Source organism: Sycon ciliatum, chromosome 2 (genome assembly GCF_964019385.1).
Source record: "Sycon ciliatum chromosome 2, ocSycCili1.1, whole genome shotgun sequence".
In the NCBI taxonomy this organism is placed as follows: Eukaryota; Metazoa; Porifera; class Calcarea; order Leucosolenida; family Sycettidae; genus Sycon; species Sycon ciliatum.
In genome coordinates this window covers 27,701,292-27,714,380 of record NC_088644.1, presented here as the reverse complement: position 1 = coordinate 27,714,380, position 13,089 = coordinate 27,701,292, and the positions used below count along the sequence as shown (strand labels likewise).

The 13,089-nt window shown below is 49.6% G+C and overlaps 1 protein-coding gene across 1 annotated transcript; it reads right to left on the bottom strand.

Moving 5' to 3' along the window:
• Positions 1 to 1,716: 1,716 nt before the first annotated feature.
• LOC135810479 (uncharacterized protein K02A2.6-like) lies at positions 1,717 to 3,177 on the bottom strand. The gene has a single exon (XM_065323968.1). It carries the CDS (start codon positions 3,175 to 3,177, stop codon positions 1,717 to 1,719), a length of 1,461 nt encoding a protein of 486 aa, XP_065180040.1.
• Positions 3,178 to 13,089: the final 9,912 nt, after the last annotated feature.

Genomic DNA, 13,089 nt, shown 5'->3' with positions numbered 1-13,089 from the left:
CATGACAACAGCGGTTACTGATCTGCACGACGCATCGGGGTCTTCTGATATATCCCAGTTTGCTGTTGAGTAGAAGTGCCGAAGCCGGCCCCAGTCTGCCTGAGCATACCTCCAAACGCGCCGTTTAGTCGGTGGTTCGCGGAGTGGTGTGGCATCAAAAGTGGCCACAACGGTGGCATGGTCTGATGCTCCAATGGGGTCCAGTACATTTACCACCACTGAGGTTTCCGAGAAGTCGCTGAGTATGAGGTCCAGGGTGTTCTCACCACGTGTCGGTTGAGTAACGTGCTGGTGGAGCCCGTGGAACGCAGAGAGTTCTTCCATGTATTCACCAGCCGGTGTAGTCTTCGTGCTGCATAGCCAGCTTTCATTAGAACATTTAAATCCCCGGCTATCACGACGCTGTTCCCGAGGGATCGAGCTTGATCCATGACTGAGTCAAGATACTCAAGCAGAGAGACATCTTGTCCAGGGCACGACCCGGGTCGGTACACTGCACATACAACTACTTTCTGGCCATTGTCCAGGTGCAGGCGAAGCCAGATGACCTCATGGCCATGGCAGTTGATGTCACTCAGGTGGTCAAAGGAGAGGGAGTCCCGGACCCAGACTGCAACTCCGTCACCTTGAGCAGATCGGTCAAGTCCGAGGGGTGGGTGGAAGCCCGGCATGGAGGAGTCAGATAGTGAGGCTTTCTCCGGGGTGAATTTAGTCTCTGTTACGATGGCGATGTCAGATCTGCTCCGTGCAACAGCATGCTGGAAGGCTCCAAACTTTGACAGCAGCCCAAAAGCATTTGTCAGCAGGAGCTTCATTACTGGGTATGTCCTTGCGCAGCTGGTGTTCATTGGTGTTTGTGTGACTGAATCGCTCCAGCTGAGGCAGCCTCTTCCTCACTGTCCCTATTGCCTCTGCTGTCCACGTTGCCGGCGCCAGCTGCACCAGATGAGCTGTCACCATGCGGCCGTTTGCGGTGTCGCCAGGCTCGAGCGTAAAGCGGTCGTGGCCAGAAGTTCGCAGCAGTGACTGTTTCTAATCCAGTGGCGTCGAGCGTCAATCGGGCTGAGACTTTCCCGTCTTCCGTGGTGTGCATGCTGCACTCATGGACTTTGACGGATTTGGCCACGGCCACAGATCGCTGCTGAGTGAACTCTGTCACTCGTTCCTCTGTGCAATCCGCGTGCAGATTTCCCACATACACGACTGCCTTCCTTGTTTGGTGGGGTTCTTTGGATACTAGTTTCCACGATTCATCAGCGACGACGATTCATCAGCAGTTGTTCAGCCGGAGGAGAGGTAACACTTGCCGTTGCAATGGCGGATTCCTTCATGGCGACTGTAATGTTCCTGAGTGAACATCAAGTTAGTTCCCGCACTCCATAGATCAACTTCACTCCACAAGTCCCAGACAACAACTAAAGTTTATTTACATAGAACAACGAAAGATAAAGATGCACAACCAGGATCCATATATGTACACAGTACGGGAATGCATATGGGTAACCGATCCCGGAACGGATCGGGTACAACAACGGGACCACAACATCTCCCTTTTTATGTTCGAAGAGAGAGAGGTTACAGAGGTAACAGCTCGAAGAATATTTAGTCATATACAAACAGAGGAGATAGGGTAGAGACACACAAATACTACATGCAGTTCACGATCATCAGTGTCAGCGACTGGAGTGATCATAGCATGAGCAATGACTAATGCGTTTACAGGTCGAGTCTGTTCAGCGGCCGGGATGGACGTGCTGATCGGCGCAAGGTAGGCTGGAACTCGACATCAGCGGATGGAGGTTCTGCAGGTGTAGTGACATTCAACTGCGGTGTTGGTGTTGGTTGCACATCAGGTAGCAACTTGACGTGGCGACGGTTGCGGCGGTACTCGGACAGGTTGTCGGTCGTGACAATATAGGATCTGTCGGAGACGCGGTCTGCAATCACGGCTTCGGAAGCGAGATCTTGCACCCAGACTCGGTCGCCTTGGGTCAATGGTGGCAGAGATTGTGCTCGGTGTGACGAGTCGTACGTCTCACTCTGTCGGTCTTTCTGCCTCACCTCGAACTTCCTTAGCTTGGAAATATCAGGCCAACTTGGAGCGAGGGATTCCGCTGTACATGGGAGGTGTGTGCGTAGACGACGACCAAACAAGAGCTCGGCTGGCGAGTAGCCATTTGCGAGGGGTGTTGACCTGTAGTTGAGTAAGGCATCGTTGAGGCTGTTGTTGGTCTTCAGGAGACGCTTGAATGTTCGAACCGCTCGCTCAGCTTCACCGTTGCTCTGTGGGTAGTGCGGGCTACTGGTGCGGTGGGTGAGCTGCATTTGGGCTGTGAATGCGGCGAATTCAGCACTTGCGAACTGTGGACCGTTGTCCGACACAAGGACTTGAGGGATGCCATGGATGGCGAACAGCTCGTGGAGTTCCTTGATGACGGCTCCAGAGGTAGTCTTCCGTAGCGGGATGGCGTGAATGTACCTGGAGAAGTAGTCGACAGCAATGAGGTACTCCTGACCGTCATGTTGGCAAAGGTCGACTCCTATTCTCTCCCATGGCAAAGAGGGAAACGCAGTTGGAGACAGAGGCTCTGGCGGCTGAAAACGATGCTTGGTGCAGGTCAGGCAGTTCTGCACGCATTCTGAAATGGCACGTGTGATACCTGGCCACCAGACGGAGGACTTCGCACGGGCCAGGCACTTGGTTATGCCTTGGTGGCCGTCATGCAAAGTGGCAAGTGTAGCTTTGCGCTCGGATGCCGGGACTACGATCCGAAATCCGTGGTACAGCAGACCGTCGTGAACTGAGAGCGAGCCACGTTCGTTGCGGTAGGCTTCCAGGTCTGCGTTGACCTTGGTCGGCCAGCCATGGAGGGTATGCTGGATTACTTGTTGCAGGACTGGATCGTCAGCAGTGGCTGTAACGAGAGCGTGTTGCTTGGTAGGACTGCATAGAGACGACAGGAACATTACAGCGACAACCTCCTCTTTCAGTCCTGTTATCTGCATGACCAGTTCGTCAATCCTGTTTTTGAGACGGACCTCCCGGTTTGCAGATTCCGACACGAGCGCTGACAGCGTCTTGACCATTTCAAAGACGGACGATTCAATTTCAGGGATGGAGCTCAAAAGTTTTATTTCCGATTCCGTCAGGCTGCGAGTGGCAGTTCTGGTCGGCATAGCTACCTGTGTCTACCTACTAGTACTACCTAGACTATCTACTACTCACCACTCTTCTCTTCTACCCTGTAACTACCTCCAGACCGGCCTGGTGCCGGCTGGGCTGATAAATCGCACGAAAAACTACGGAGCTCGAAAAAGTCTAACTGTACTCTTCAGCTCCTACCTACTTGTTGAGTGGTTATCAGCAGGCGATGAAGCTGTGTCGATGATGACCTGTTGATGCCCGACAGGAACCTTGCGAGGAGAGTCATTGGGCCCGACGGATAGGTAAAGCCAACTTCCACATGAAGTTTGCGGATGGCCGACATGTAGACATGAACAGATCGGGGCTGAAAAGTTCTGAACAACTCGGCAGCAAAATAACACAAAAAGTAAAAAGTCATCACCTGGCAATGGATTCCAGGCATGCCCTTGACAGAACTGGAAGTAACGGGTATCGGTGGAAAAATATTTCCGGCTGGTGCCAGTGCTGCTAGCTGCAGCACGGAGTCCGTCAACTGAGAGTTAGCAAGACTGGCTGATCTGGCTCAGCTGCTGCTTCCGGAGCCCTCGATGTTTCAAACACCATCGGCGCAGGCCACGTTTTTTGGCACCGACGATTTGTTCGTCCACCAAAAGTCTAAACAAATGTTTCTCACTTGAACACTCCGTAGAGCTGCCGCTGTTGTGCCAAGGCCCATTGGCGCATGGTGTGTATACTCCAAATCTACATGTATGACGATGGGTCACTGCTGACGTTTCTGCTCTTGGACAGTGCAACGCCGCATGAAGATAATATGTTGTGGCTCCACAATAGCTGAGAACGCTAGTGTGCGTCCATGGAATACTAAAACACAATAGGCGCGGCGCAGCTAACGCCCACTTGTATTGGATGAATCGGAGTGGTGGCGAGTGCATTCTCCTTCCTCGGTGAACACTGCTGGTCACCCTGTTTGATGATCCACCAAACACCATCGGTCCAGGCCGCGTTTTTCGGAACCAGCCATTTTTTCGTCCACCAACAATTGAAATTAATGTTTCTCACTTGAACACTCTGTAGAGCTGTCGCTGTCGTGACAAGGCCGTGTATACTCCAAATCTACATGTAGGACGAAGAGTAACAGTTACTGCTGATAATGAAGTTTGCGCTCGTGGACAATACAACGCTGTGTGAAGTAAATTGTGGCTCCACAATCGCTCTGAATGCTAATGTGTGTCCATCGAATACTAAAACACAATAGGCGCGGTGCAGCTAACGCCCAACGTGGATGAAACGGACAACAGCAGCGGCTAGAGCGTTCTCCTTCCTCGGTGAACACTGCTACAACAAGACATTATGCTTGATGATTCACCAAACACCATCGTTGGGGGCCAAGTTTTCCGGCACCAGCGAGTTGTTCGTCCACCAACTAACGTTGAGTCTTTCTTCAACACTTCGTAGAGCAGCCGCGCAAGGCCTTTTCTTCGCGTTAGGGTAGCGATCCTTCCTAGAAGATATCGCTATCCATAGTTACTTTATTACTACAACGAAAAGTGTTTCTCCGAAAATAAAGTCAGCTGCCTAGCTAGGCCTAGCGCCTGGACTTGTAAAAATTAATTTTGCAAGTCTTCAATCATGTTTGCATGTACGCGCTATCCGGCCATGTGGCGTGAACAGATTGCTTGACGTGAAAGGTAGCGCGAGTCGTACGTACGCGCTCGCGGACGTGTCTGACACGTGAAACGAAAAGATTTTTTTTGGCGGGTAGTCTCGCGTGAGACTCGGCTGGAAGCCGAGTTTTCTGCATCCGCCGTGGGACCGCCACCACCCTCTATAGCGAGTATAGGATCAAAGGCGCAGATGCAGCGCTTTACTACTACCGGTAGTACATGTACTAGCTTTAGTCCTTCGCTTTTGTTTGGCGAAGGACTAAAGCCAAAAGGGTACCGTCACTTAATTTTTGCCGACTACCCCTCAAAAAAATCTTTTCGTTTCACGTGTCAGACACGTCCGCGAGCGCGTACGATCGACTCGCGCGCGCCCGCGCTACCTTTCACGTCAGGCAATCTGTTCACGCCACATGGCTGCATAGCGCGTACATGCAAACATGATTGAAGACTTGCAAAATCAATTTTTTTCCAAGTCCAGGCGCTAGGCCTAGGCAGCACTAATCAGTCTAATGCCTAATGCCCAGGCAGCTGACTTTATTTTCGGAGAAACACTACTCATTGTAGTAAAAAGTAACAATGAATAGCGATAATTATCATCTAGGAAGGATCGCTACCCTAACGCGAAGGAAAGGCCTTGCGCGGCTGCTCTACGAAGTGTTGAAGAAAGACTCATCAAAGTTTAATAGTTGGTGGACGAACAACTCGCTGGCGCCGGAAAACTTGGCCCCCAACGATGGTGTTTGGTGAATCATCAAGCATAATGTCTTGTAGCAGTGTTCACCGAGGAAGGAGAACGCTCTAGCCGCTGCTGTTGTCCGTTTCATCCACGTTGGGCGTTAGCTGCACCGCGCCTATTGTGTTTTAGTATTCCATGGACACACATTAGCATTCAGAGCGATTGTGGAGCCACAATTTACTTCACACAGCGTTGTATTGTCCACGAGCGCAAACTTCATTATCAGCAGTAACTGTTACTCTTCATCCTACATGTAGACTTGGAGTATACACGGCCTTGTCACGACAGCGACAGCTCTACAGAGTGTTCAAGTGAGAAACATTAATTTCAATTGTTGGTGGACGAATAAATGGCTGGTTCCGAAAAACGCGGCCTGCACCGACGGTGTTTGGTGGATCATCAAACAGGGTGACCAGCAGTGTTCACCGAGGAAGGAGAATGCACTCGCCACCACTCCGAGTCATCCAAGTGGGCGTTAGCTGCGCCGCGCCTATTGTGTTTTAGTATTCCATGGACGCACACTAGCGTTCTCAGCGATTGTGGAGCCACAACATATCTTCATGCGGCGTTGCACTGTCCAAGAGCAGAAACGTCAGCAGTGACCCATCATCATACATGTAGGTTTGGAGTATACACACCATGCGCCAATGGGCCTTGGCACAACAGCGGCAGCTCTACGAAGTGTTCAAGTGAGAAACATTTGTTTCGACTTTTGGTGGACGAACAAATCGTCGGTGCCGAAAAACGTGGCCTGCGCCGATGGTGTTTGAACCATTGAGGGCTCCGGAAGCAGCAGCTGAGCCAGATCAGCCAGTCTTGCCAACTCTCAGTTGCCGGACTCCGTGCTGCAGCTAGCAGCACTGGCACCAGCCGGAAATATTTTTCCGCCGATACCCGTTACTTCCAGTTCTGTCAAGGGCATGACTGGAATCCATTGCCAGGTGATGACTTTTTACTTTATGTGTTATTTTGCTGCCGAGTTGTTCAGAACTTTTCAGCCCCGATCTGTCCATGTCTACATGTCGGCCATCCGCGAACTTCATGTGGAAGTTGGCTTTACCTACCCGTCAGGCCCAATGACTCTCCTCGCAAGGTTCCTGTCGGGCATCAACAGGTCATCATCGACACAGCGTTATCGCCTGCTGATAACCACTCAACTTCTCAGGGAGATTAGCCGGCATGTTGCCTTTCCACGGATGTGGCACCCTCATGACAAGGCCATGCTAAGGGCAAACTGACTGCTTTATATAAGCTTTACATTACCGCAGTCAGTCCAGCACAATACGCCAATCGTATTTCACTATTACTCGCGTGTCATAATTGGGGATATGGGCTGCTCCGCCCTATATCCCTGATATGCCAACTAGACGAAAAGTGTGTTCTGAGCCTGTATCGCGTATAATAGGCTCATCGTAAAAAAAATAATAAGTCTTTAAAAATCAGGGTTCACGTGACACTCGGGCTCCAGCCAAGTTTTCCGAATCCGCAGGAACGCTACCCCCCTCTTGAATCATAGCATAGTGGACTCTGCAATGAACAGATTATGAAACTCCCTGCAGATTTACTACGGTCATTTCTGGTGACTGGTCTTGGGGCACCGTGGAAGCTGTGACTGGTTGCCAAGTTTTGTTTTGTGACTGATCATGGGGCATTTGTGACTACTTCGAAGCACAGCTCTGATTGATCACAGAGTCTTACTGTTGTGAATATTTATATCGATTGAGAAGTCAAGCAGCCACGGGGCGCTGGCCTTGCAGCTGTGAGTATGCATACGGTACATATTCACATGACTCTATTGTATGCTGGACACTGCTGGTCCATTGTTGCAGTGTGTAAGTGAACTGCAGAACCTATTCCGTGATGAAACACCTACTCCTGAAAGACTGAATGTTTGAGCTAATAGTCTTTTACTTCACTCTCATGCTGCTCATATAATTATACCATACGCCAGAAGACCCTAAGTTACAAGTAGTTCTAAGATTTTGTGGACCATGTGACCATGTGGTACTTTCACTCTACAGCCAAGTCAACCTCTTCGTCAACACACAGGGTTTTCCTCAGACACAAGCGAATGGTTTACTCCACTCTGGAGAAGAACACAGTTTGCTCTCTCAAACACCAACCGCAGATAACTACGGAATGTACTTCAGAAGTAGGAAGTGCAACAACTGCTAGAATATTGAACTGTCGTCCACACAAAACAAATGAAGACAACTGAAAACCAAACACACATGCAACTGCCAACATGCATGTAACAGCAACTGCAAGCCAGAACTACAGACTCCGCGCAGGGAGGAACAGGGGAAACAGAGCTAACGCTTCCGACTCCGAGAGCTTCGAATAGCAGCGGACAAAACAATCCATCAACCTTGCGTGTCACCTTGCGCTACCGCAAACGAACACCTATGGATGCACAGTGCAGCACAGACTCAGTGCATGCCTGTGTAATAACTGGAGTACATGTAAACCGACAACGGTCACCTTGCACCCTATGCAGTAAGTTACATAGGCGGTGCCAACAAAAGAGCAGGGTTCGTGTATCGTGCACACTCCAATGGCACAGCAGAAAATGTTCTCACCAACAGCCACTGCTAGCTGTTTTGTCATCTTGCTGTGCCAAATGATGCTGTATAGACGCGCCAAGCAGAAATGGACTGCTTATGAGCGTGAACAGGCTGGATGGGGTGACTGATGGACTGTCGGAGTTGGCGAACCACAGAAATCGTGTCGCAACTCTGTATGCTGGGTTGGCACTGATTTGTAAAATGGCCTTCTCAGTATCGCAGGTCATGACGATTGGTGGCAGGCAAAATCGTGGAACAATGATGAATTGCCTAATGGCTAGGTCGTTGTTAGTAAGATTGCCTGAATCCTGGATATCAACACAGTCTAGGTCCCACAGATCTGGAATGGTGCAGGAGTCGGAAGTTGCATCAGTTAGAGAAACGATAGCTGGCATGGCTGCTCATCGGCGTAGCTGAGTGCTTGGAGTGACGTGTTCGGCCAGTCACCACAAAACCGACTGTGGTAGGCAGAAACTGTAGTCCTGGCGGAAGTCCTCTGGTGCTCCACGTCAACTGAGACTCCCAGAGGAAATCTGCACCGATCAAGACGACTGACTATCTTACGGTCAATGGCGATACTGGTTGATGCTGCACTAGCTGCTGTTGCGCTAGATGCTGGTACCTCGTCAGCCACAGGCTGGTCAGCTACTATGTTGGTACTGCTGTCAGATTTCTGTTGAGATTCAGGGCAGATCGTGATATGATGGTGACTCTGATTGGTGACCCATGCGAGAACACACATTACACTTGCGGGTGGCCTTGCACTGAGTTGACCGGCGCCCTGTGCGCAAACACACAAAGCAACGCTTCTGTTCAATCAGTTATTCTTTCCGCTGTGCTACTGTTGTGTATTTCGCGCAGCTCTTGTCCAGGTGAGATCCGCCGCAGAATGCACACCCTCTCATACTGCTGGCATTCCAGTTAACATCAGACCGCTTCCTTCTGGTGAACTTGCATGCGCCTGTCACCAGTGCACCTGCAGAATAGTGAGTGACATCTTCTGCTGTAGTACCGCCTGTGTTTGTGCGGCGCAGAAAGGCGTCTTGCATGATAACATAACGCTTCAGTGCTGTTCTGAAGTCATTCAGTTTCCATTGTGTCCCTGCATCTGAAAAGCCTCGCGATTCGTCCAGTTGAATCAGCGTTCGGCATGATCCGTATCTTGGTCACAGCACCGTGTGACGATCTGGTGACATCAGACGGATATAATACACAAGAGACAATTGTGATATTTCTACGTTGTGTTTACTTCAGATACATAATCTAAATAAAAGGGGGGTTGTCAACCGACAACCGCTCTATTTAGTTGCTTTTCACTTTTTAGATGAAAATTCTTTTATTAATTATGTCGAAAAATTATGCGGTTGTCAGTTGACAACCACCCTTTAATTTACACTGCAGTTGCGTGATGTCCACCACTTTCTGTACATAATCTAAGAGTACTAAAACAGCCACTGACTTCCAACTACCAAGGGAAAGCAAGCCCAAACGCAGGAGAACCGTGCGCGCGGGTACGTGACAGATAATATCGTAGTAGAGCTGGCAGGCAAGGCATGATCAGGGGTTCAGGCCCTGCCTGTAAACGCTCTGATTGGCTCAAACCCTGGCAACAATCACGTGACATGTCTGAAAGTACAAGTAGTTGCGATTTACGCTGAAGTTCAAACTGACGGAACACGTGCAGCGCTACACCACGAACCGTGTGGAAACAAAAATAAGTAGAGGAGACACGGGATAACAGACATGAACTCAGGGTCAAACTGATAACTGTGAAACGTGAATGCATGCAGTATATGGAGACAAAACAAAGTCACAGAATTCAGTACGTAACAAGTACTACACACTAACCTCGTACATGAGAATGTCACGACACCATTTGAATTAGCTCTTACACCCCATTTATGTTTCAGTCAGTAAGAGAACACATGCGTACTTACGTTGACTCTATTTTATCTGACTTGTCCAACACCATCGTTGTGAGCCTTCGGCACTTGGGAATACACAGGACAGATAAGATAGCAGCAAGAGCATCTCCCCGCTCTGTGAACACAGCTCAGACGCCATGCTTCATGATTGTGTGCCCATGGAATACAAGGACACAATAGACTTGGTGCAGCTAACGAAATGGATGAACGGTCGACGGCCTGAGTGTTCTCCTTCCTCGATCAACACTGACAGTCACCACATACCATGCTTGATGTTTCAAGCACCATCGGCGCAGGCCACGTTTTTCGGCACCGACGATTTGTTCGTCCACCAAAAGTCGAAACAAATGTTTCTCACTTGAACACTCCATAGAGCTGCCGCTGTTGTGCCAAGGCCCATTGGCGCATGGTGTGTATACTCCAAATCTACATGTATGATGATGGGTCACTGCTGACGTTTCTGCTCTTGGACAGTGCAACGCCGCATGAAGATATGTTGTGGCTCCACAATCGCTGAGAACGCTAGTGTGCGTCCATGGAATACTAAAACACAATAGGCGCGGCGCAGCTAACGCCCACTTGGATGAATCGGAGTGGTGGCGAGTGCATTCTCCTTCCTCGGGGAACACTGCTGGTCACCCTGTTTGATGATCCACCAAACACCATCGGTGCAGGCCGTGTTTTTTCGGAACCAGCCATTTATTCGTCCACCAACAATAGAAATTAATGTTTCTCACTTGAACACTCTGTAGAGCTGTCGCTGTCGTGACAAGGCCGTGTATACTCCAAGTCTACATGTAGGATGAAGAGTAACAGTTACTGCTGATAATGAAGTTTGCGCTCGTGGACAATACAACGCTGTGTGAAGTAAATTGTGGCTCCACAATCGCTCTGAATGCTAATGTGTGTCCATGGAATACTAAAACACAATAGGCGCGGTGCAGCTAACGCCCAACGTGGATGAAACGGACAACAGCAGCGACTAGAGCGTTCTCCTTCCTCGGTGAACACTGCTACAAGACAATCATTATGCTTGATGATTCACCAAACACCATCGTTGGGGGCCAAGTTTTCCGGCGCCAGCGAGTTGTTCGTCCACCAACTAACTTTGATGAGTATTTCTTCAACACTTCGTAGAGCAGCCGCGCAAGGCCTTTCCTTCGCGTTAGGGTAGCGATCCTTCCTAGATGATATCGCTATTCATTGTTACTTTTTACTACAATGAGTAGTGTTTCTCCGAAAATAAAGTCAGCTGCCTGGACATTAGGCATTACGAGTACTAGCGCCTGGACTTGGAAAAAAATTGATTTTGCAAGTCTTCAAAGTTCAATCATGTTTGCGTCGAATGGTCTTGGTCCGAGGAAGCTGCGATGCTCCCTTCCTACTTGAATCCCAATCGAACTCGCGCACTTCCACCGAAACTGGGTGACTGCGCCCTACTAGATGGGGATTTGTATGCAAAATGTCACTAAAAGCGCCATTCCGTTCTTATAAAAGCACGGATGACCGCGATTGGCCCATATGTTGTAGTCTTTTGGACGCTGAGTCGACTGGTTTTGGTCCGAAAAGGCTGCGATGCAGCGTTTCTCCTTTATTCCCAATCGAACATGGTTGAACAAGCGGTCACGTGCTCCTGGGTGCCCAAATCACCTGGTCACCGCCCCAGCAGGCGACAACTTTCACACCAAGGTTCAACTCGAGTTCAACTCGAGTGACAGGAGTGCACCCAAAAAAGGTCAAACAGGCTAGTATTAGTAGTAAGTTGTACCCTGCAGGCACGGTGACCAGGTGACTGGTGTACGCAGGAGCACGTGACCGCTTGTTCAACCATGTTCGATTGGGAATAAAGGAGGAACGCTGCATCGCAGCCTTTTCGGACCAAAACCAGTCGACTCAGCGTCCAAAAGACTACCACATATGGGCCAATCGCGGTCATCCGTGCTTTTATAAGAACGAAATGGCGCTTTTAGTGACATTTTGCATACAAATCCCCATCTCGTAGGGCGCAGTCACCCAGTTTCGGTGGAAGTGCGCGAGTTCGATTGGGATTCAAGTAGGAAGGGAGCGTCTCAGCTTCCTCGGACCAAGACCATTCGACTCAGCACCCCGAAGACTACAACTGGTGAAAATTTGATTTTAGGGTATACTTCCCCTTTAATATTATTATATCCAGCCATATGCCATGTGGCGTGAACAGATTGCCTGACGTGAAAGGTAGCGCAGGCGCTAGGCGCTATATATATATAGGGTGTCACGGGTGTTTGCAGTGCATGAACTCTGGCCAGTCGTCCCCGTACGCAAAATGCGTACGCATTTGGATCTACCGTACATTTTCTCGTGTTTTGGGCGAATCTGAGAGGTACGACGCTGTCGAATTGGGCCTGAATTTGCCCTGAACCAGCCGCTATCGAAGTAAAATTGGGTGTTTTGAAGACCACACGGGAACACTGCGGCCATGTCTTCTTTCCTGCGTCGTTTGTTTGAAAATCGGAGTGTTTTTGAGCTCGTAGTTTCGTCTTCGTTGTGGAATGGCCGTGCGTACATTCTCCTTGGAATTACCAAAGTCACACCCCGTTTCTTACATTACCAGGAGTTTTGCCGGCAGCCACGATAGTTTTTATCCCTGCTTCCATACATCCTTTCATTGAATAGCCAAACGAAACTTTGTGGCGCGCCTTAGTTTTTTGTGGCGCGGGGGTCTCAAGTTTGTCACTTCGAGTTGTACACAACAGCCAAATCATCTCAAAGGACCAAAAACACCAAGTGAGCAAAGTATTTCAACGTTGCGATTTTGCCTGGCCTACTGTGAAGATGAAGACTTCTACTCGGTAGCAGATACTCGTATCAATAAGCTGGGAGGGAGAGCGTGGCGAGTAAAATGTTGGGATGAAAAGAGCCACATTCTCTCTCGGAAAAAGTCGTCGGGCCCACACACGTACACTTGCTCTATCCAGATCTGCAGAAGGCTAGATTTTGCATGCACGTGCGAGATTCGCATCCGCCGCGAACATAGCCAGAGTCGAAATTTTTGTACTCTCGGATTTGCCGCCATCTT